Source organism: Sapajus apella, unplaced genomic scaffold (genome assembly GCF_009761245.1).
Source record: "Sapajus apella isolate SASKATOON/1434 unplaced genomic scaffold, GSC_monkey_1.0 scaffold2, whole genome shotgun sequence".
In the NCBI taxonomy this organism is placed as follows: Eukaryota; Metazoa; Chordata; class Mammalia; order Primates; family Cebidae; genus Sapajus; species Sapajus apella.
In genome coordinates this window covers 66,731,230-66,755,323 of record NW_022436942.1, presented here as the reverse complement: position 1 = coordinate 66,755,323, position 24,094 = coordinate 66,731,230, and the positions used below count along the sequence as shown (strand labels likewise).

Sequence of the window (24,094 nt, the reverse complement as noted above, 5' to 3'; positions counted from 1 at the left end):
GAAGGGGTTGGGAAGTCCCCAAATCTCCAAATCTCCAATTCTCCAAGCCAGGCCCTGGCGTGACTTCTTGTCAGTGGCAAAGCTCCTCTTCTGGGGGCCACTCTGTGCTCATAGCATCCCCAGCTGGGAGAGGGGGTCACTCGGAGGCAGTCACTGGGCACTGCCCATCCATGAATCCTCTACAGGGCTGGCTGCAGGGAGGAGGTGGTGCCAAGGATTGTGGAGGGAGCTGAGGGTGCTGCCTCATTCCACCGTCCCCGGACTCACTCTTATGAGACCTCGGGCATGCCACCACCTTCTCAGGCCCCACGCTCTCCTTCTATGAGATGGGAGTTATCTGTATTAGTTCCTACTGGAGGGACAGCCAAGGAGCCAGAAGAAGATCTGGGGAGAATTCATGAGGCTGTGGGAGCCCAGAGGTCTGCCGCGGCGTGTGTGAGGGCACAGCACCTCGGCCATCTCCTTGGAGCTCCCACAGCTGCTGTCCCTGCCCCTCCCTGAGACCAGGTGATGAGAAGGTCTAAGGAAGCCACACCTCCTGGAGGTCCCCTGTGAATGTCCTTACCTTCTGTGGCTGTTCCCCTGCTCAGAGACTATCGATGGCTCCCCAAAATAAGACACGTTTCCATCATATCAGAGGATTCCTGCGAGCCCCTCTAATCCTTCCCTCCCCAACAAGGGAAACCACTGGTCTTCTCCAGAATATCCTATCATTGGAATCACACAGTACAACATACAGCCTGGCTGGATTGCATGTTCCTGTGGCTCACGCCTGTAACCCCAACACTTTGAGAAGCTGAAGAGGGAGGATCACTTGAGCCAGGAGTTCAAGACCAGTCTGGGTTTGGGCAACATAGTGAGACCCCATCTCTACAAAAAATTCAGTAATTAGCCTGGCATGGTGGCACACACCTGTAGTCCCAGCTACTCAGGAAGCTGAGGTGGGAGGATCGCTTGAGCCTGGAAGGTCAAGGCAGCACCGCACTCCAGCCTGGCCGACAGAGTGCAGGTGAATGAACCGGTGGATGTAATGGGTACTGACCCAAGAGAACCCACCCACCGGGCAGCACGAGACTGTAGCTGGGGAGGGATGTGAGCCCTTTCCGATATGACCCCTCTTGGTAATGGCAAAGATATTCTCACACCCCATATGATGGGATATTTTTCATATTTACTGGGAGAGAAGCCACATAATGACAAACAGCTCCTGTGTGAACAACGCATTTTTTTTTTTTTTTTTTTTGTGAGAGAGTCACACTCTATCTCCCAGGCTAGAATGCAGTGGCTTGATCTCAGCTCACTGCAACTTCTGCCTCCTGTGTTCAGGCGATTCTCCTGTCTTAGCCTCCTGAGTAGCTGAGATTACAGGCACACGCCACCATGCCCAGCTAATTTTTTGTATTTTTCGTAGAAATGGGATTTCATGTTGGCCAGCCTGGTCTCGAACTCCTGGCCCCAAGTGATCTGCCCACCTTGGCCTCCCAAAGCATTGGGATTACAGGTGTGAGCCACGGTGCCCGGCCGATCAGCTCTTTCTAATGTCTTTCACCGATGTAGCCCAACTGCCTGTAGAGAGAGTTGACAAAGGATCAAACCTCTGTGTTTGAGGCGTCGTGTGAATTAGGGTCCAAACCTGGTTAGCCTTGAGGACTTTTGTGGCAGTCATGCTGCAGCGCCCCCTACGGGTGGAAGTGGGCAGAGACCTGATTGCTGCGCATTTGGGGATACAAGTTCTCTGGGCCCTTCATTCATGCCCTCATCCACACAGTCCCTGGGCACAAAATGGTGTGTGCTTGTGGAAAGGAATTGTGACTCATCTTTGCCCTCAGCCTCTGGTGTGATCCTAGCCCACAGTAGGTGACTCAGAGATGTGTGTGGAATATTCCAACAGCTTGGAGGAGGTAAAGAAAATGAGGCAGGCCCAGGTGTATGATCACTCAAACGTTATTCAGCCATTGAAAGTGATGTTTTCGAAGGATAATGGCCACAACGTGATGTTAAATGATGTTACAGTGGGATAATAACAGTGTCATCTTGTGGGGTGTTGGGGATTTAATGAGACCGGCGGGAAAGTGCTTAGCCTGGTGCCTGGTGGAAGGTAAGTCCTCCACAGATTGTGGCTGGCAGGATTGCCAAGTGTAAAGAAAACACGCCCAGAAGCAAAGATACCAAATTACTCAGCAAAGTTAGCCGTCGAGTGTAGAATGTGGGGTGAGCTTCATTTGCTTCTTTCAACTTTTTGATGTTTTCCTAATATTCCCAAATGGACAGAAATAAACTCAAAGTGTTAGGAAATCTAGAGGCCCCAGGCATTACCCTACAGTTATACACGTCCGGACAGGAGCGCTGTGAGCTACTGGCTCTCACCTGGGGACGATGTTGCCCCCTAGGGAACATTTGGCAATGTCTGGAGACACGTTTGCTTGTCACAACCGAGGGCATCTGATGGGTGGTGGTCAGGGGTGCCACTCCACGTCCCGCAGTGCACAGGACAGCTCCCCCCCACAACAACACAGAAGCCCAAATGTGCCACGGTACAGAAACCCAGCTCTGCGGCTTCCCGTTCAGCAGTGTGGGGTCCCCAGAACTCCCTTCCCAGAGATTTCTAGAAACCAGGAGGGGCTTCTGTGCCGTCATAAACACGGTTGCTGCAGTGATTGCTGTCTCTTTTCTAGCACACATGGGGAGCCCTCAGAACTGGGCACACCCATGCCCAAGGTTGGCAGAACCAGAATGCCACACTGAGATGTGCATCAGGACAGACTTATTGCTGCTCCTGTCAAGCAAAAGGGAGAAAGGAGGCCGGGCGCGGTGGCTCACACCTGTAATCCCAGCACTTTGGGATGCCAAGGTGGGCAGGTCACTGAGGTCAGGAGTTCAAGACCAGCCTGACCAACATGGAGAAATCTCATCTCTACTAAAAAAATACCAAAGCAGCCAGGCGTGGTGACACATACCTGTAATCCCAGCTGCTTGGGAGGCTGAGGCAGGAGAATAGCTTGAATCTGGGAGGTGAAGGTTGCGGTTAGCCGAGATCACACCCTTGTACTCCATCCCGGGCAACAAGAGCAAAACTCTGTCTCAAAAAAAGAAAAAAAAAGAAAGAAAGAAAAAAGGAGAAAGAAAAGGGCCCCATGGCAGGGAGACCTAAGCACAGAAGTGGCACACGCACAGCCCCTTTCACAGGCACAGGGACCCTGCCAGGGTGGCCGAGTGAGGGTGAGCTCTCAGTGGCGGCCAGTCTCAGACCTGGTTCTGAGCTGCCCACTGCTCCCTTGAGATAGCTCTTTCTGGAGTCCCTGTTACCTGGCCTGTGCCCAACCTCTGAGCCCCTGAGAGGGACAGACTTCAAGTGATTTCCCCCAGAGGTTCAGCAGTCCCTCAGCAAATCTTTAGATACAAACGTGTGGACTAGTGGGACTGTCTAATCCCACCAGCAGAAGCTTCTGGACCTCGACTCCTGCCCAGCTCAGATGCCATCTTGTCTGTTGACAGTCATCTTGAATGAATGAGTGAAGGAAAGCTCCCATCACCTCCCGCTCTGCACCGGCTCAAGAGGTCCTTCCTCTTTTTCAGGTAGTGCTGCCTCTTTGCCTGAGCTGTTTCTTCTGCCCAGGACCTTGTTCCCAGAAGTCTGCATGGCTGGCATCTTCTTATCCTCTAGGTCTCAGCTTGGACGACACCTTCTCAGAGAGGTCCACTCTGCAGCCCTGCCCCCAGATCTTCACGGGGTCACCCCCTTTTCCTTTCGAGGAACTGGTGACTGTCAGAGTGATATTGATTGATTGATTTGCACCGCCTGCAGGTGGGGCCTCTGGCCCTCATGTCCACTCTCTCCCTGTCCCTGCCTGGCACCTGGCACAAGGTAGGGAGTCAGAAAACAACTGAATAAAGGGACTAGCAAGGGAAGCTTTATGGAGCACGTGGGGGCGGAGGAGGAGGCAATGGTGTTGACAAAACCTAAGCAGCAGGAGCAGAGAGCGTGGCGGGGAGGGGAGTGCTTAGGTTTAAGGCTTGGAGTCAGGCAACCCTGGTTCGAATCCTGGCTCCACTGCTTAGCAGTTACATGACCCTGGGCAACTTGCTAACCTCTGGCAGCCTCCCTTCCTCACCCAGGAAATGGGGAGAAGTATCCTTTCTATTCCTAGGGATTTGGGAGGGTGGGATGAGAGTGGACAGCCTGGCACAGTCGGTGCCAATTAATCCTCAACCTGGGAGAGAGAGTTCCCGGCTTCCCAGTCAGCGTGGACTCTCCAAGGAGTACCAGGGAGGATTCCACGTCCTGAGGCCCCTGCAGCCCCCGCCTCTGTGGTTTGGGGAGCGAGACCCCGCCCTGCAGAGCTCTGTCTTTTGGCCTAAAATTAGCTCACAAATTCCTTGGCCGCCTGGCTGGTGCTTCCAACCAACAATTCAAAACAGATGTTTCCAGCTGTTGCGGCCCATCCCCCCAGCCAGCGCCCACGTGTGTCCAGCTCACGAGGGTTGGATTCAGCCCTGGGAAGGTCAATTGGCTTCACGCACCCGAGTCCCAGCTGGGCTGTGTGTTTAAAGCGGAGAGAAGAGACGAGCCCTGGGTCTGCACGCACATTCCGCCCAGGATAGGGCTGGGTAGCTGGCTACTTTGCTGCTGTCCTCCCGGTCGCCTTGTGGAGTGCCTGCTGTATACCAGGCTTCTGTGTTAGCTGCTGCCCAGATGGTATGATAAGGACTCTCTGTCAGCCGGGTGTGGTGGCCCACACCTGTAATCCCATCACTTTGGGAGGCCAAGGTGGGAAGATCACTTGAGACCAGGCGTTCAGTAACAGCCTGCCCAACACGGCAAAACCCCATCTCTACTAAAAATTCCAGTTAGCTGGGCATGGTGGTAAGCGCCTGTAATCCCAGCTACTCGGGAGGCTGAGGCAGGAGAAGCTCTTGAACCTGGGAGGTGGAGGTTGCAGTGAGCCCAGATGGTACCACTGCACTCCAGCCTGGGTGACAGAGCGAGACTCTGTATCAAAAAAAAAAAGACTCTCCATCCAGGTGTCACTACTGTTGCTGTTACTGTTATTATTAGTGTCTTTATCAAGTGCCAGTTGCCAAGGCTCACTGAATTCTCGCAAGAACCCAGAGAAGTGGTGTTGTTATTACCTCCATTTTAACAGATGAGGAAACCGAGTGTCAGAGTGCCTGAGCAACTTAGCTCAAGGTCATTCAGCTCAGGGGCAGCAGAACCCAGAGGTCCCTGAAGGGCAGGTGGTTTTGGCTCATCCTGATGGTTTTACTTCTGTGCTGTTACCCCCGATGTGGCCCTTTCCCACCGGTGGGTGGGTCTGGGCATTGTGGAAGACCATCTCTGTGAGGCTGTCCCTAGGCTAAGGGGCAGGAGGCTGGCTTGTGGCAGCTGCCTGGAGGAGGTGGCTGGTCAGGAACCCCCAGGTGCCAAGTTTTTAGCCACAGCTGGGTTGGAAGCTGTTGTCAGGTGTGAAGGGAGCCAAGGGAGGCCTGGGGCCCTGCATGGCCTTCATGAGTCTTGTTTTTTTTTTTTTTTTTTTTGAGACAGAGTCTTGCTCTGTTGCCCACACTGGAGTGTAGTCGAACAATCTCGGCTCAATGCAACCTCCGCCTCCAGGGTTCAAGCAAGCATGTCTGGCTAATTTTTGTATTTTGAGTAGAGGCAGGGTTTCACCATGTTGGCCAGGCTGGTCACCTTCGTGGGGTCTTACTGCAGAGCACCTCCCATTCCCCAGAGATGGGGCTCTGCGCTCTCTTGATCAGGGTCCCGGGAGTGTGCATGTGTGTAAATGGGGCGAGGGCGGTGAGGATGGGGATGAGGGAGCTTGACGCAAAGAGAGGAGGAGAGCAGTGAAACTTCACATACTCGGGGACCCACGTTGAGCTTCTTCACTCGTAGTAAAAAGCCAAAACCCCTGCGATGCCCACAGAGGCCCCACATTCTCCCCCCTCCCCTAACTCACCCTGTTCCAGCTACACCGGCTCTCTTCCACTCCTGGAACACGCAGGCGCCCCAACCTCAGGACTTAGCACTGCCCCTCCCCTCTGCTGGGGCTCCTCCTCTGAGCATCTCCCCACTCGAGGTCCGGTCCCGCCTCCTGAGGGCCTTTGGGTGGAGGCACCGCTCCCGCTTTGTTTACTCCATCCTGACTCCCACCTCCTCCAGGCCTGAGGAAGTGAGCTTCTCAGTGCTCGACCTCCTTCTGCGGAGTCCCTCTGCAGGGATCTGGAGGTTTTTTGTTGTTGTTGGTGGTTTTTTTTTTTTTTTTTTTTTTTTTTTTGAGACAGGGTCTTGCTGTGTTGCCCAGGGTAGTGCCATCATAGCTCACTGCAACCTCTGCCTCCCAGGCTCAAGCGATCCCCCTCCTCAGCCACCCAAGTAGTTGGGACTGCAGGTGCTCACCACCACACCTGGCTAATTTTTTTTTTTTTGGTAGACACAGGGTTTTGCCATGTCATCCATGCTGGTCTCAAGCTCCTGGGTTCAAGAGATCCTCCCGCCTCAGCCTCACAAAGTGCTGGGATTACAGGTGTGGGCCACTGCACCTGGCTGAGACAGGGATTTTTTTTTTTTTTTTTTTTCCGAGACAAGGACTCACTAGGTCACCCATGCTCACAGCTCACTGAAGACTGGACCTCCTGGGCTGAATTGATCCTACCAGCTTTGCCACCCGAGTAGCTGGTACTACAGGCACATGCCACCATGCCCAGTTAATTTTTGTATTTTTTGTAGAGACAGATTTTCACCATGTTGCCCAGGCTGGTCTCGAACTCCTGACCTTTGGTGATCTGCCTGCCTTGGCCTCTCAAAGTGCTGGGATTACAGGCATGAGCTACCGCACCTGGCTAGGATGGAGATTTTTAATCTGTGTTGTTTTTTGCCTGGAAACTGGCACATAGTATGCGCTTAGTGTTTGTTGAGAGAGATGAAAGAAGGGAAAGGAAGGGGGAGAAAGAGGAGGGGAGGAAGGAGAGGGGAGGTTAGGAGGAGGAGAGGAGGGAGGAGGAGGATGCAGAAGGGAAGGAAGGAGAAGGGAGGGAAGGGAAAAGAAGGGAAAGAGAGCAGGGTGGGGAGGAAACGAGGGGAGGGGAGAGGAAGAGGAAAGAGATGGTTTCCATGTAAAGCGAGGAGGTGGAGGGAGAGCAGGAGAAATGCAAGGTGACTTACCTGAGAATTTGGTAGCTCAGGGCCCTTGAAGTTCAGCTTCAAGCCCTCTCCACTTCTCACTCTCCGGTAGCCCCTCTCCCGCTCAAGGACTCAAGAGAGATGGGGCTCCCATTTCCACCACAGCTGCAGAGCATATTTAGAAGCATCACCTCCGTTCCTTCTCCTGCCGGCCAGGGAGGCTCCTGGCAGTGACTGGCCCAGCGAACGGTTGGCAGAGCCGGGCACCAGAGCCGCGTCTGCAGTGCGGCGAGCCTTTCCATTCTTGCTGGGCCCAGCTGGCCACCATGCTGGCTGATGAAGCCGCTTCGTACACTGGGCCCTGGGGAATGTAAATGTTGACATGGAGTGTGCAGCTGGCCGGGCCACCGCCGCGGCCATCAGAAGTTCCGAGATCCCCCAGTCTTCAGCCTGGGGGACACTCCCCCTGAAAGAAAGGGATGCAGGGTGCTTTGTTATTTTTTTTTTAATCTTTTAAAGGAGTCAACCTACATGAAGTGCACACATCCGAAGAGTACAGCTTGATTTTTCCATGCATGCATCCACCTAACGACCACTAACCACGAACCTAACCACCTGCCTAACCAGCACTAATCACCCACCTAACCACGAACCACTTGCCTAACCACCTAACCACTCACCTAACCACCACAAACCACCTGCCTAACCACCTAACCACCACTAACCACCAACCTAACCACTGCTAACCACCCACCTAACCACCACTAACCACCTGCCTAACCACTGCTAACCACCACTAACCACTATCTAACCACTACTAACCACCCACCTAACCACCACTAACCATCTACCTAACCATCACTAACCACCTAACCACCGCTAATCACCCACCTAACCACCACTAACCTCCTACCTAACCACTGCTAACCACCCACCTAACCACCACTAACCATCCACCTAACCACCACTAACCACCTAACCAGCACTAATCACCCACCTAACCACCACTAGCTACCTAACCACCATTAACCACCTGCCTAACCACCACTAACCACCACTAATCACCTGCCTAACTGCCACTAACCACCTGCCTAACCACTTAACTACCCACCTAACCACCTGCCACCCACCTAACCACCACTAACCACCCACCTAACTACCTAACCACCACTAACCACCCACCTAACTACCTAACCACCACTAACCATCCACCTAACCACCTAATCACCACTAACTACCCACCTAACTCACCACCTAGCCACCACTAACCTAACTACCTAACTACCCACTAACTACCCACCTAACCACTTCTAGCCACTACTAACCACCCACCTAACCTCCTAATAACCCACCTAATGACCACTAACCACCCACCTACCTAATCACTCACCTACTGACCAGTAACCCTCTGGGCTGCTTCCAGGTTTTTTTGCTATTACGCATAAAGCTACCATGGTCACTTTTATCTTTTGTGTTTGGGTCTTTGTGTGGATGTGTGCTTTCATTTCTCTGAGATAATGCCTAGGAGTGAGATTGCTGGGTCAGACCAGAAGTGGATGGTTAACTATACAAAAACCACCAAACTGTTTTTTCAAAGTGGCTGTGCCATTTTCCTCTCCCACCAGCATCCAGTTATTTGCTGGAGGTGGGAGGAGGGGGGTTGTTGAAACAGGTGGAAAATGCACTGAGAATCACAGAACCTGAGAGCTCACAGACGCCTCCTCTGCCCCTTCCTGGTCTAGGAAGGGAAACTGAGGCTCAGGTCACAGTGTGGGAGGGGTAGAGCCAGGAGCTATGGTCGGTCTCTCAGTTTCCCAGCTCTAACTGCCTCTGGCGAGAATGGATCAGCAGCGCTCAGTCTTACTTCCCCAGAGGAGGTTTCATGCCCAGCCCTTTCTGCCTCAGGGCCCTCGCACTTGCCGTCCTGGAAGCTCTCCCTCCTGCTCTCGCATGCCTGGTTGTCCTGACTCTGCAGGTGTCCATCCAGACACCTCTCTCGAGGCCATCCTTGAGCACAATCACTGAAATAGCTGCCCAGGCACCTGCCCCACCCGCTTCCCAGCTGCTCCCTGTGTCCAGTCCTTTCCGTTTCCCTGACAGCACTTCACAGCACAGGGTTATCTTCCCTCTTTGCTGGCTGATTTCTCATCTGCCTCCCTCACCCGGAGCTCTCTGAGGTGGGGGTCTGGTCTGTCTTGCTCTTGGCTGCCCCGCAGTGTCCTTGCAGGAGCTGGTGTGGAGCAGTTGCCCAGTAAATATTGGTTAAATCAACCCACGAACAAGCAAAATAATGTCAGTGTATCCCCAGTGAATCCTGTCTCCTCCCTGAGCCTCGGTTTCCCCTCTATAGCACAGGCAGGTTGCACTGGCTAGTGAAAGGTCATTTATTAAGCATCTGCTGTAGTCCAGGCATGAATGACATGAACACAGTGACTGTAAAGGCCTGGACTCTGGCCCTGAGAAGCTCCCAATCTAGAGATGCATGTAAACAGGACATTACAGCCCAGTGTGCGCAGGGCTCCAAGCCAGGAGCCCAGAGGGTTCAGGAGTGTAGAGGAGGCTGCTGCTCTCCTTCTCCAGAGGCTGGCATTCAGGGAGGGCTTCCCGGAGATGGTGATGACATAGATACAGGGTATGTAGGGGTGGTCAGGCAAAGGGGCTGGGGAGGACAGTGCTTCGGGCAGAGGCAACTGCTCAAGCAAAGGTGTGGCAGCATCTGCCTCCTTCGCTGCTGTCCCTCTGTGCCCAGCACAGTTCCTGGCACACAGGGGTGCTCAGTCAACAGCTGGAGAATAAGCAAAAATGTCTGGTTTACAGGTGGGAAAACTGAGACCCAAGGAGGTTTCACAACACACCTAGAACTCCACGCTGCTGGGCAGCCATGCCAGGGAGGCAGGGAGGGTGGGGGAGAAACCCACCCCATCTCGGGTCTCTGCCAGGGTCCTCAGGGACAAGGCTACTGTTCCTCCTTGGAGCGCCAGGCGAGAGGCCACTCCATGGGTGTTCCTCCAAAGGCCAGGCCTGTGTCGTAATGGGGCCATAGCCCAGGCCTCTCTTGCCACAAGAAAGGCTGGGCCTATTTTTGCCCAGAGGACAGGCTCCACTGGCCACCAGGGCTGTGTAATTAGAAAAGGCCCTGCACCCACAAGGGGCTGGAGCTGGGGGCTGTGGTGGGCCCGGTGGCCGCCCTAGGCGCAGATGGGAGGACCCTGGCAGAGGCTGAGGTGGGTGGGTTTTTCCCTCACCCTCCTTACCTCCCTAGCCGTGGCTGCCCAGCAGGGCGGGGACCCTGGCAGCTAATTGCACGGTGGGTGCAGGGTGAGGTCTCTGAACCGCTTCTAGGCTGGGCAGAGGGCCCAGGTGCCACTCTATGCCTCTGAAATTACAGGCTACAAGTGAGCAGCAAAGCCTGCCTGTACCCCTGGGAGCCACGGTAGGGCAGGCCACAGGGAGCAGCCCGGCCGGGCCACAGCAGGCCCCCAAACTGGAGAACGTGGAATGTGAGGCTCTCAGGATGAACGAGGAGCCACTGGAGCGAACCCTCAGAGTGCCATCTGGTGAAAACCTGCAAAGGCAGCCGTGGAGGTCACAGCGGTCATTCACACAGTCTACAAGCATTTATGGGTACTGACGGAGTTCCAGGCACGGTCCTGGATGTCGAAGTTACAGCGGTCCACGAAACAGGCAGAGCTCCTGGTGCCTGCAGACCTGGCTCCTGGACTCCTGCAACGGCAATTATCTTCAGGGGCTGCCTGGAAGGTGCTGCGCAGCTGCCCACCTCAGGGCCTTTGCATGTGCTGCTGGTGGCTGAGCACACTCTTGTGTCCTTGACTTTCTAAATGCCTCCTCCTCATCTTCAAGAGCAGCTCCACTGTCACCTCCTCACGGAGGCCCCTGTGAGGCTCTGGGCCAGACTAGCCTCCCAGCCAGGTGCTCTTTTGGCCCCTGAACTACCGCTCCCAACTCTTAGCCCACTTTGCAGTTAGACATTCATTTGTTTGTTTACTTGCTCATTGCAAGTCTCCCCACTACTCTGCAAACTTTGTGCCTCTGTTAGCTCGTCACTGTCTCCAGGGCCTGACCTTGACCTGTGTGCAATTAAGGTCAAAAGGAATACATGTATACATAGGTACAACTATTATTGTCCATAATTTTTTTTTTAGAAATTTAAAAATACATTGGCCAGGTATGGTGGCTCATGCCTGTAATCTCAGCTACTTGGGGGGCTGAAGTGGGAGGATCATCTGAACCCGGGAAGTCGAGGGCTCCCTGAGCTGTGATTGTGCCACTGCACTGCCGCCTGGACAGCAGAGTGGGACCTTGTCTCAAAAAATAAAAAATAAAATAAAATAAAATTAAGAAATTTAAAAATAAATGGACATAAAAAAGAAATATTTGTAGAATGAATGAAATGTAGAGCGCTGGAGCACTGGAGTCTTCACGCCGGCAGGCTTGTGCCAAGTGTCTAGTCCAGCCCCACATTTGGCTGCAGCCCAGACAAAGGCAGTGATTGCTCCACTGCCCAGTTTTTGCCTGAGCTGGGGCTGGGACTCGGCTCCTTTTTTCACCTCCGATCAGTGACTGACATTGTCACTGTCCTGTCCTCAGATTGTGGGTTGGGATGCTCAGTTTAAGGACAGCCTGTGTGTCTGTGTGTCTGTGTGGTGTGTGGTGTGTGATGTGTGGTGTGTGGTGTGTTAATATGGTCTGAAAGCCCTTCAACAGGACAGAGGGAGGTAGGAGCCCCATTCTGGGGATCAGGCCTCTTGGGAGGGGGCTGGTCCCATTTCCAGAAGCTCTGACGCAGGGGCTGGTGCAGAAGAAAAGGCTCTGACCTCCCACCGTGCTCATGGATTGTGGGGAGGTGGCACCACCCCATCATGAACCTCAGTTTCTGTGCCCACCAAACAGCCTTCCTGCATTTATTCAGTTCCCCACAAGCACATAAAGGGCCTGCCGTGTTTGAGGCACGGTGCTGGGATCTATAGGGGGAGGAAAACCCAGTGCTTTGAGGGTGGATGATTCTAGCCCCGTAGGGAGCCAGTAATAGTAATATTCAAGCTGGGGTGGCAGGCAGAATAATGCCCCTCCCCACAAAGACATCTGTATGTTACCTTTTTTTAACTTTTTTTTTTTTTTTTAAGATTTGAGGTCGTGCTCTGTGCACACCCAGGCTGGAGTGCAGTGGCATAATCATAGCTCACTGCAGCCTTGAACTCTTGCGCTCAAGCAATACTCTCACCTCGGCCTCCCGAGTAGCTGGGACCATAGGGGTGTGTGACGTCCAGCTAATTACAAAAAAATGTTTAGAGAGAGGGTCTCACTAGATTTCCCAGGCTGGTCTTGAACTCCTAGCCTCAAGTGATCCTCCCACTCGACCTCCTGAGTAGCTAGGGTTACAGGTGTGAGCCACTGCACCCGGCTGAGTGTGTCCCACCTTATCTGGCAAAAGGGATTTGCCAATGTGGTTAAATTAAGGATCTTAGGGAAATTATCCTGGATTATCAGAGTGGGCCCAGTGTCGTCACTAGGGGCCTTCAACATGGGAAAGGGACCTGGAAGAGAGATGGCGGTATGAAAAGGACCCTGCCCACTACCACTGGCCAGGAGGGTGGAGGAAGAAGCCTAAGAGCCAAGGAGTGCCAGCAGCTTCTAGAATCTTGCCAGCAGATTCTCCCGTAGACTCCAGAGTGAACGCAAGCCCTGCTGACACTGATTTTTAGCTTCATGTGGTCCCTTTGGGACTCCTGACTGCAAGAATTGCAAGACCATGACTGTGAGTGGCTTCTGGCCTTGAATCTGTGGTCATTTGTTACAGCAACGGCAGGGAACTCATACCCTTGGCCTTGGCCTGTGCTTTTGACATCGCTGAGCACGCGCCTGCTCCCTGGCTCCTCTGCCTTCCCCTGCCAGCGTCCGAGTAGTAAGGAGCCTCCACCTCCATTTCACAGAGGAGGAAACAGAGGCTCCAGGTGGGGCAGGACACAGTAGGGGCAAGATTTGAACTGGGTCTGTCTGCCTCTTGCTGAATGAATGAATGAATGAATGAATGCAAGGGGCCACTCATCCACGGGACTCCTCAGGTCAGCCAGACGTCCTGGTTCCAGGGCTTGCCACTGACTCACCTCAGGACCCTGCTTGAGCCATTAGAACTCACCTGCCTCACTTTCCCCCTCTGTGAAATGGGGCTCCAACTGCTATTCAAGCTACTATCATTGGGGGCATCGTGAGGCCACAGATCCCAGAGCAAACCCTCCAAACCCTCACTGGCTCCCTGCTGCCTCCCGGGTGACGTTCCGAGACTTTAGCCCAGGTCCTGCCAATGTCTCCAACTCTCACTACCCCTCCTTGAGGGGGATGCTTTGCCCAGGAGGGAGAGGCACAGAACAAGCAGAAGGGGACTCCGAGGGGTTCCCTCAGGTCGGGCCTCCGGGGCCACCTGTGCAGGGAGTGGTCTCTGTTTGGGTTGGCTGGGTCCCTGCTCCTCGACTTCCCAGGGTCCCAGCCTGCAGCCCTCAGAATGTTGGGGAAGGGCGTCTTGCCCTGCTGGTGGCCCTGGGAGAGGTTTGGCTGCTCCTGCCCGCCCCACGTCTGGTCTAAGACAGGTCAGGGTGCCGTGTGGGAACTGGGAGTTGTTTTAGAGAGAGGCCTGATGGTGGGTCCCAGCCTGAGACAGGGACCCCACCCTCTGACCACCTTAAAGTGGGTGCAGCTACTTCAACATGTTTGTGGGTGGCCACTGGCCCCCGGGACGTGTGTGTGCATGAATGTGTGGGCGTTTGTTGGCGGATGGTCCCCTGTTCCTTCTAAGATGCAGGGTTTGGGGTGATTTCCACAGAAGATGGGAAGCCTCTGATTTTATTTCCCAAGCAAAGGACCGCCCCAGTTTTCTGGGGGTGAGTGAGGACTGCTGGGACCACTTCAGGGAACAATGATAATCTAGTCTTGGTTCCTACCGGAAGTGCATGCACTCATTCTTCATGCACTCCGCTGTTCCAAGCCCTCGCTGGCTCCCTACTGCCTTCTGGATGACTTTCCGAGGCTTTAGCCCGGCTCCTGCCTGTCTCTGATCCTTACTACGTGATCCTCTCTTTGGTCCACGCTCCAGCCTAATACAATCGCGGCGGTGTTTGTGGTGCCATGCGCAGCCACCGTACCTTTACCATGCTGGTCCTCCCATGTGGAATGCCTTTCCAGGGCCTGCTTTGCCCAGCTTCCGCTTCTTCACAGGCATGCTCTCCAGGATGGCTTCCTGCCCCTTTTCCCTCGGTCTCTCTGTCTTGGGGTTCTCTGAGCCTGTGACCTGACCCTTTTCTGTTTGGTAAAAAGTAACTTACTTAGCTGTCCTTCTCCTTGGGAGTCTGTGAGGTCCCTAAGGCTGGGCTGTGCCTGATTCACTTCAGGACCCTGCTTGAACCATTAGAACTCACCTGCCTCACTTTCCCCCTCTGTGAAATGGGGCTCCGACTCCTATTCGAGCTACTATCATTTGGGGGCATCGTGTGGCCACGGATCACAGAACATCAGAGTCAGAAGTAGCCCAGAAAGCTTCCCGCTCATCCCTATAAATGGGAAACTGAGGGCTGGAGAGGGGAAGGGCAGAGTGGGGGTGCCCGTCTCAGGCTGGGACCCACCATGAGGCGTCTCTCTAAAACAAATCCCAGCTCCCACGCTGCACCCTGAGCCTGGAAGCTTGAGCCATACAGGGACGGGGAGTTTTCCTTCCCACTTCCAGAGGCCTCTGAACCTCCCTGACCTTGTCCCCTTTTGCGGGTACTGGGGAGCGGAGTGGGCAGAAGCTCAGCTCAATGTCTGGGGGAGCACTGCAGGACAGCCCTGTCTGTCTGTCTGTCTCAGCCTGCTCTGGGGACCTGAGGTCCGGGAGGAAACACTGCATCTGGTCTTCCCCAGAGCAGGAGTGTGAGCAAGGGTGGGATTGCGTGTGGCCCGAGAGCAGCCCCTCCCCTCCCCCTGTCCCCACCCCAAACCCTCTTAATGAAATCAAGCTGGCCCCATGGCCCAGCCGGGGAGGGAGGAAGGAGGAGGGACGGGAGGAGGGACGGGAGGAGGCAGGGCGGGCAGGCGCCAGCCCAGAGCAGCCCCGGGCACCAGCACAGACTGTCTCTCCCAGCCCAGGCGCCCCCCACTCTCGCTCCATTCGGCGGGAGCACCCAGTCCTGTGAGCCAAGGAACTGGTAAGTCCTGGGGTCCCCTCCTCTGTCCTGAGAGCCTGGGGCTGTCTTGGAGCTTAGGGACTGGGGACTCTCTGAGCACTCTGGGGGGCCTCTCTAAGTGTGCGTGTGCTTTGAGTGTGTTTGGTGTTATGTGCACGAGTGAGATGGAATCTGAGACCCATGTGCAGTGCTGGGGTGGGCCGGGGTGGGCTAGAGTGTTGTGCGTGTGTGGCTGGGGCCTTGGTGTAGGGGGTGTGTTGCTTCCCCTTCTCTGCAAGTGGACGCCCGGCTGTTGCTTCCAGGATCCATCTGAGGGTAGTGTGGACCGTATCATCCTGTGTGTGGGATCCGCTGTGTGTTGGAGGTTGTATACATGTTTGTCCGTGTGTGATCTCTGTGTATGGTGTGTGTGGGCTGTGAGAGCGCTGCCGGGTGTCTCAGTGCTGTGTGAGTCGGTGTGCCTGTGTGGTGTGTCTTTATATTGTGTGTCCATGCTGCTGCTGCTGCTGTGTGTGTGTGTGTGTGTGTGTGTGTGTGTGTGTGTATGTGTGTGGAGGGGGGCTGTGTCCCCAGGACCTCGTTCCCCATCCAGACCTCCAGGGGCCCAGGTCCCTGTCCTCGGTTGGCCCTGGGGTGGGAGGCATGTGCAGCGCTCCAACCAGAACCCCCTCCCCCACACAAGGCCACTAATTGAAGCCAGGTTTCTGAGGCCACCCCTCCCTCTAAGGCCACCAGTCTCTGGGTGGGAGTGGGGCAGACCTCGGTCCCCTAGCCCCAAGTCTTGGGGTCCCCAGGCCTCAAGGGGTGGATGTACTCCTCCACATACTCAGGACCGTCTTAGGGAGTTTGTCACACTTATACAGCCAGCCCTGCCTGAGGTGTCCCTGGCAGGGAGTCCCGGGCAATCACATGGTCCCTGCTAATTGGCACCCACTATGTGCCAAGCACGGCAGCGTCTTGTCCTAACAACAGTCCAGGGAGGTGGCTCTTATCCTCATTGTACAGGTATGGAAACTGAGGTTCAGAGAGGTGACATGCCCAGCACAAGGACACGTAGCTGGGAAGTGACCTCCTCTGGGATATACCAAGAAAGGCCTCTCTGTTCAGGGCTCTGCCGGGCTCGGCCCTGATTTGCTGCATGACCTGGGCAGGCGGTTCCCAGTCTCTGGACCTGAGTTGCCTCTAGGATGAAGCAAGAAGTGTTGGGCCTCTCCCCAGCACCTAATGGCCTGTGATATTCTGAGTGCTTGAAAAAATTAGGGTCCAGGAGGAGGTGGGGGGCACCGGGCAGGCAGAATGATGCCTCCAGAGCTGGCCAGGCCAGTGCTTCATGCACTGATGGGAAATGAAGGCCCAGAGAGGGCAGGGGCTGCCCAGGGCCACACAGCCAACTCCTGCGAGCTCTGCTGGCTGCAGGTGGGGTCGGGTCCTCCACACATTACCCCCACCTTTCCCAAGGAGCCAGGAGGGGTTGTGGGGTGCAGGGGACTCTGAGAGTCAGGGTTTCAGCTTTGAAAAGCCAGTGGCAGTTTGTGTGTTCTCCTTTCTTGCCCTCTACCTCTGACTTCGTGTGTGTGTGTATTGTGTGTACGTGTGTGTATGTGTGCACGTGTGTGTGTGTGTACCTGTGTGTTTGCTTCTGCATTCCTCAGTGACCAGAGCTGAAGAGGTTTCACTGAACGGGGTGAAAAGGTTGGTCTTTCCCTGGGGGACGGCTGGAACAGAGGGTGAGCACACGTTCCCATCCGGTGAGGGTGCTCATTCGTCTGCCCAGGGTGCGAGACTGCTGGCTGAACCTGGACCTCAGCTAGGGCAGGAATTCAGCTACCCCAGACCTCACCATTCCTTAGGACTCAGCCACTCTGCACCAAGCACTCTCTGAAAGTTGTCTCATGTGGCCCTAACAGCTCTGGGAAGTACCACCGGTGGTCACCCTGTCCCAACTTATGGATGGGGAAAGTGAGGCCCACAGGAGCCAGATGCAGAGCTGGACGCGCTGGAGCTGGGATTCTTGACCCAGCCAGAACTTGAGTGGGCCTCCAGCCACCCACGGTCCCAGATGCCCTCTGCAGTGAGAAGTGGCCGTTGTTGCCATGAAAGCTCTCTCCTGGGCTTGACTGGGGGCAGGAGGCTGGGAGGTGACAGGCAGGACACAGCCCCAAAGCTCAAGGGTGTCTGTAGGAACATTTGCTAACAGGTGCCAGAGAGGGGAAGGTCCTGAGCCTCATTTAGCATCTGACAGGTGATGTCGGCCAGTGGGAACAAGCCATTCTTGGCCTAGAGTGTGTGGTGTATGCACGTGTGGTTGTGTAGGTAAGTGTGTGTGGTGTATGTGTATGGTTGTGTGAGAGTGTGTGTGGGTGTGTGTATGTGGAGAGTATGCATGTGTGTGTGCATGTGTGTGTAGTCTGTGCATATACATATGGGTGTGTCTGTGCATGTGTATGTGTGTGTAGTGTGTGCATGTGTATATACGGGTGTGTGGCATGTGTTCATGGTTGTGTGTGCAGTCGTGTGTGCATGTGTGTATGATTGTGTGTGTAGCATGTGCATCCATGTATATGGGTGTGTGGCGTGGTTGTGTGTGCATGTGTGTATGACTGTGTGTAGTATGTGCATGTGTGTATATAGGTGTGTGTGTGTGGTGTGTGTGCATGGTTGTGTGGTTGTGTGTATATGTGTGTATATGACTGTGTGTAGTATATGTATGTGTGTGGCATGTGTATATATGATTGTGTGTGCAGTGTGTGCATGTGTGTATATGGGTGTGTGGCATGTGTGCATGGTTGTGTGTGTGGTTGTGTGTGCATGTGTGTGTATGATTGTGTGTGCATATGTGTATATGGGTGTGTGGTATGTGTGCATGGTTGTGTGTGTGGTTGTGTGTACGTGTGTGTATGATCATGTAGCATGTGCATGTGTATATATGGGTGTGTGGCGTGTGTGCATGGTTGTGTGAATGGTTGTGTGTGCATGTGTGTGTATGATTGTGTGTGTAGTATATGCATGTGTGTATGATGGGTGTGTGTGTGGGGATGTGTGTGCATAGTTGTGTGTGGGGTGTGTATGGGTGTGTGTGTGAGTGTGTGGCATATATGCATGGTTTTGTGTGTGTGGTGTGTGTGCCTGTGTGTGTATGGCTGTGTATGAGTGTGAGTGTGATGCGTGTAAACTCCTGGGATCAGACAGAGGAAGGTTCGAATTCCAGCTCAGCTACTCACCATCTGTGTGTCCTTGGGAAAGTCACTGTCTGTCTCTGAACCTCCATTTCCTTATCTGTAAAATGGAGAAAATGGCTCTTGTAGGATTAAAGGCATGAAGAGAGCTCAGATGAGTGCCCCCAAGGAAAGCATGGCGACCAGTTCATTTAAAATGAGCCCGAGAAGCTTTGTCTCTTTTTTAAAAAATTGAAATGATTTAATATATTTCATAGAGTTGGAGGTTTCCCTGTGTTGCCCAGGCTGGTCCTGAACTCCTGGGCTCAAGTGATCCTCCCAAGTAGCTGGGACTACAGGCACACACCACCAGACATGGCTAATTTTTTATTTTTTTTTGTAGAGATGGGGTCTCACTATGTTGCCCAGATTCCTGCCCTCAATCAATCCTCCAGCCTCGGCCTCCCAAAGGGCTGGGATTACAAGTGTGAGCCACCACACCCGGCCAGTTTTGCCTCTTTTTATGTCCTGGAATTATTTTTTTTATTTTTTGCCATCTAAGCCAGTGTGTTCACATTTATGTCAGCACAATTAATTTCTTTCTTTTCTTTTGAGTCAGGATCTTGCTTTGTTACCCAGGCTGGAATGCAGCACCATCTCTGCTCACTGCAGCCTCAACATCCTGGACTCAGGCAATTCTCCCACCTCAGCCTGCTTGGTACCTGGGATCACTATGCCTGGCTAATTTTTGGTGTTTTTAGAAGAGACAGGATTTTGCCGTGTTGACCAGGCTGATCTTGAGCTCCTGAGCTCAAGTGATCTTCTCACCTTGGCCTCCCAAAGTGCTGAGATTACAGGCATGAGCCACTGCACCTGGCTGATGCAATTAATTTCAATGAAAGCCGTGTCACAGAGAAGCCTCAGGTCACCTGGAACAAGCCCCTAAATGGCCCAGCCTGGGTCCTACCTCTCCTCCGGAAGCCTCCTGGTACCTGTGGGGAAGGTAGCGTCCTCCGCATCGCCAAGCAGGCCCTGAGGCCCAGATGCTGGAGGTGTGACCACAGCCAAGGCCTTGGGAGCCTGACTTCCTCCTCCAGCCCAGGAACTTGTGTGTGGCCCCAGGCCTGCCCTCTGCCTTCTCTGAGCCTCTTGTCTCTCCACCTCAGTCCCCTCAGGGCTCAGGACAGGGGATCCTAAGACTTTTTTGTGTTGGAGCCTCTAAACTCAAGCCAGCTGCGGTGACCTGGGCCCCTGCTGGGCGTGGCAGGGGTTGTCAGAGGACAGCACAGTGAATTGTCTCTGGGTTTGTCTGAGCAGCTGGGAAGCCTTAGCTCATGCCGGCTGGGAGAGTTAGTGTTTTGAAACCCAGCTCCTCCGTCAAACTCTGGCCATGAGGAATTAATTCATCAGTGGTGCTGTCTGGGCCAGGTGGGGTCTTGGGGTTCACTCGGGAGCAGCCTTCCAGCAGGGCAGGGAGGCCCTGGGCTCATCTGGTTCCCATCTAGTGGGGGTGGGGTGCGTCGGCAGCTCAGCTTAGTCTCAGGCACCAGGAATTCCCCACCCCAGGGCCCATCCTGGCTCCTGCTTGGAGCCTGGGGGTGAGGGCAGCCACAGGTGGGGTGAGGGGAAGGGCTGCCCATGCATGCCCCTGGCATCCAGGCCCCTGCCTAGCTCAGAGACCTAGAGGCTTCAAAGCCTAGGAATCTTCTTTTTTTTTCTTTTCTTTTCTTTTTTTTTCTTGAGATAGGTTCTCACTCTGTCACCCAGGCTGGAATGCATCATCTCAGCTCATTGCAACCTCCATCTCCCAGGTTCAAGTGATTTCCCTGCCTGGGCTTCCCAAGTAGGTAGGATTACAGGCTCATGCCACCACACCCAGCTAATTTTTGTATTTTTAGTAGAGATGGGGTTTCACCATGTTGGCCAGGCTGGTCTTGAACTCCTGACCTCAAATGATTTGCCCATCTTAGCCTCCCAAAGTGCTGGGATTACAGACATGAGCCACTCCGCCTGGCCCCCTAGGAATCTCTTGCAGAAGAAGGTAGAGCTGGCCAGGTGAAGATTTGAGAAAGCCCAGAGCCACCAGGATGTGGCCATGTGGAGCCACTTTGGTCACCCAAAGCATGGGGACAAGAGCCTCAGAGGAACTGGACCAGAGAGGGGCTGGGAGCTGGAGGGAAGGGTCCCAGGGTGGTGGGTAGGGGGTGGGGTGTCACTCAGCTCCTACAGTCACTCACTTGGTTTCTCACTTACTCAAGCCCTGCCATCCTTTCTCCCTTCCTGCTTGGATCCAAACTCCAGCTCTTCCCTGGCAAGTCACCATGTCCCTCTCAGCCTCAGTTTTTTCATCTGCAAAATGGGCCTAATCATAGAACCTCGCACACTGGGCAGTGATCAGCATTCAATGAGAAATTCCGTGTAAGAAACTTAAAACAGTGGCTGACACGTGAAGCCATGAAAGTGTAAGTTATCATTATTAATTCAGCCAGGTCAGTCAGAGTACATTTACTGAGCACTTACTGTATACCAGATATGGGGCCAAACCCTGAGGAGTCTGAGATGAATAAGATTCAGCCCCTGGCCCCCTGTGCCTCCAGGGAAGTGGGGGAGTACATCTGTACCCCACATTTGAACCAGCGGGGCTCAGGCCCTGCGAATGGAAGGGACTTGCTGGAAGATGTTTCATGCTCCCTGTTTCTCCTGGGGGCTGGTGAGCCTGTTTCTGAATCTGACACCCTAGAATCCCACCATGACTTCTCTCCTCCCTTGTGTCTCACAGGTCCTGGGGGCACCATGGTTTCAGTGGCAGCCTCCGGCCTCCTCATCCCTCTGTTGCTGCTCCTGGGGTCTGTGCCCACCACCAACGCCCGCTCTGTGCCCCTGAAGGCCTCATTCCCGGAGGACGTGGCAGGTAGTGGGGAGGCCGAGGGCTCATCAGCCTCCTCCCCGAGCCTCCCACCAGCCTGGACCCCGGCCCTCAGCCCCACATCGATGGGACCCCAGCCCACATCCCTGGGGGGCCCCTCACACCCCACCAACTTCCTGGATGGGATCGTGGACTTCTTCCGCCAGTACGTGATGCTGATCGCTGTGGTGGGCTCCCTGGCCTTTCTGCTGATGTTCATCGTCTGCGCCGCAGTCATCACCCGGCAGAAGCACAAGGCCTCGGCCTATTACCCGTCATCCTTCCCCAAGAAGAAGTACGTGGACCAGAGTGACCGAGCCGGGGGCTCCCGGGCCTTCAGTGAGGTCCCCGACAGGGCCCCCGACAGCCGGCCCGAGGAAGCCCTGGATTCCTCCCAGCAGCTCCAGGCTGACATCCTGGCTGCCACCCAGAACCTCAAGTCCCCCACCAGGCCTGCACCAGGCGGTGGGGATGGAGCCAGGATGGTGGAGGGCAGGGGATCGGAGGAAGAGGAGAAGGGCAGCCAGGATGGGGACCAGGAAGTCCAGGGACATGGGGTCCCGGTGGAGACACCAGCGGTGCAGGAGGAACCATGCTCAGGGGGGCCTGAGGGGGCTCTGGTGGCCGGTGAGGGCCAAGGGGAGCTGCAAGGGCCCCTCTTGCTAGCCCAGGAAGCCCAGGGACCAGAGGGTCCCCCCGAAGCCTCCTGCGCTTGCAGCAGCATGCACCCCAGTGTCTAACAGTCCTCCCCGGCTGCCAGCCCTGATTGTCGGGGCCCCAAGTGGTCACCTCCCTGGGCATGAAAAGGCCTTCAGTCCTGAGTGCTTCCTGACACTCCCTCCTTGGCCACCCTGTGGTGCCAATCCCAGCATGTCCTGATTCTACAGCAGGCAGAGATGCTGGTCCCCGGTCCCCAGGAGGAATCTCACCAAGTGCCGACATCCTTCACCTCTGCAGCCCCAAAGGGCTATATCCTAAAGCACAGCTCCCCTGACAAGGCGAGGGAGGCCACGTGTCCCTGTGACAGCCAAGATTAAGCATCCCTCGAGGCTGGGTGCGGAGGCTCATGCCTGTAATCCCAGCGTTTTGGGAGGCCAAGTCCGGACATCGCTTGAGACAAGGATTTCAAAACCAGCCCCGGCAACATTGTGAGACCCTCATCTCTACAAAACGAAAAACAGTTCACTAAATCAGCCACATCATTTGGGAACCATACGTCGCAGGTCATCCATGGGGCAAATATCACTGCTTTTCCATCAAGGGAGCAAAGAGTAAGTGGGAGTTTTGGAAGAGGCTGGATGAGAGAAGCCGAGGTGCCCAGCCTTCGTAAGACAACATGCGGCCTGGCGAGAGGCAATAGTTTAGAACTGAAAATGGTCCCCTTCTTGTGTCCTTTCAATGCTGAATATTTTAGTATTGTTCTGCCTGTGCTTAGAGCCCCAGCAGCAGAAGTGGGTGTGGTTAATCAGGACATTTCTGTGAGAGGTCCCCTGCACACACACATGACGACAGGTCCCTAAATGAGCATTTCCCAGACTAGGTTCCCTGAGGCGCTCTATGGAATTAGATTTATTTTTTCTTTGAGATGGAGTCTCGCTCTGTTGCCCAGGCTGGAGTCCAGTAGCGCCATCTTGGCTCACCGCAACCTCAGCTTACTGCAACCTCAACCTCCCAGGTTCAAGCGATTCTCCCGCCTCAGCCTTCCGAGTAGCTGGGATTACAGGTGCCCACCACCACGCCTGGCTAATTTTTGTATTTTTAGTAGAGATTGGGCTTCACCGTGTTGGCCAGGCTGGTCTGGAACTCCTGACCTTCAGGTGATCCACCCGCCTTGGCCTCCCAAAGTGCTGGGATTACAGGTGTGAGCCACTGCTCCCAGCCCAAACTACTTTTTTAAACAGCTACAGGGTAAAGTCCTGCAGCACCCACTCTGGAAAATACTGCTGTTAACTTTCCTGAAGGTGCCCCTGTTTCTGGTTGGTCCAGGATTAGGGATGTGGGGGGGGGTAGGGCATTTAAACACTCTTAAGCGCTCCCCAAGCACCTCCTGCCTGGGGCTGAATTTCTCATGGGGGGAATGAATGGAACTCTTCCCATCTGGCCTCTGAAGCAGCCTAGAAGCCAGCAGCTGTGTTTGAGGGAAGCTCCACCCTGGGGGAGTCTGAGGGACTGGGGGAGGGTTTCTGACGCCCAGCCTGGAGCAGGGGGTCCCTGGCCACCCCCCATCGCTCACACATTGCCTGGCAGCCTGTGTCCACAATATTCGTCAGTCCTTGACAGGGAGCCTGGGCTCCGTCCTGCTTTATGGAGGCTCTGGCGGGGGACCTCTCCCCCATCCCTCCATCTGGGGCTCCCGCAACCTCCGCACAGCTCTCCAGGTGCTAAGATATAATGCACCAGCACAATAAACCTTTATTCTGGCCTGAAGTCTCACTGGTTTTCCAGGGGGCACGGGGAATGAGCCTGCTGGGGAGGGGCTCTTGCATGGGATGGGGACAACTTTCTGGAGAAACATCAGCCCAGCTGTGCAGACTGAAGGGACAGATTGATGCGGGAAAGAAAGGAAAGACTGTAGCTCTGAGGAATGGGCTGGAACTTGTGTCCCCAGGGGTGGAGTACCAGCTCTGGACTTGTGGCCACACAGACCCAGGTTCTACACCCGGCTCTGCCACTGACTGTGGCTGTGAGAGAGTCACTCACCTCTGTTTCCCCTGCAGGTGGCTAAGGACTGGGGTGGGTC

At 54.7% G+C, this 24,094-nt stretch overlaps 1 protein-coding gene across 1 annotated transcript; it reads left to right on the top strand.

Moving 5' to 3' along the window:
- Nucleotides 1–15,165: 15,165 nt before the first annotated feature.
- TMEM119 (transmembrane protein 119) lies at nt 15,166–23,781 on the top strand. Its single transcript, XM_032300480.1, has 2 exons — nt 15,166–15,315; nt 21,229–23,781. The coding sequence occupies exon 2, from the start codon at nt 21,243–21,245 to the stop codon at nt 22,092–22,094; it is 852 nt and encodes a 283-aa protein (XP_032156371.1). The 5' UTR covers nt 15,166–15,315; nt 21,229–21,242; the 3' UTR covers nt 22,095–23,781.
- Nucleotides 23,782–24,094: the final 313 nt, after the last annotated feature.

Excerpts from the sequence above, each read along its gene's own strand:
- TMEM119 (XM_032300480.1), top strand. The coding sequence starts at position 21,243 with ATGGTTTCAGTGGCAGCCTCCGGCCTCCTCATCCCTCTGTTGCTGCTC.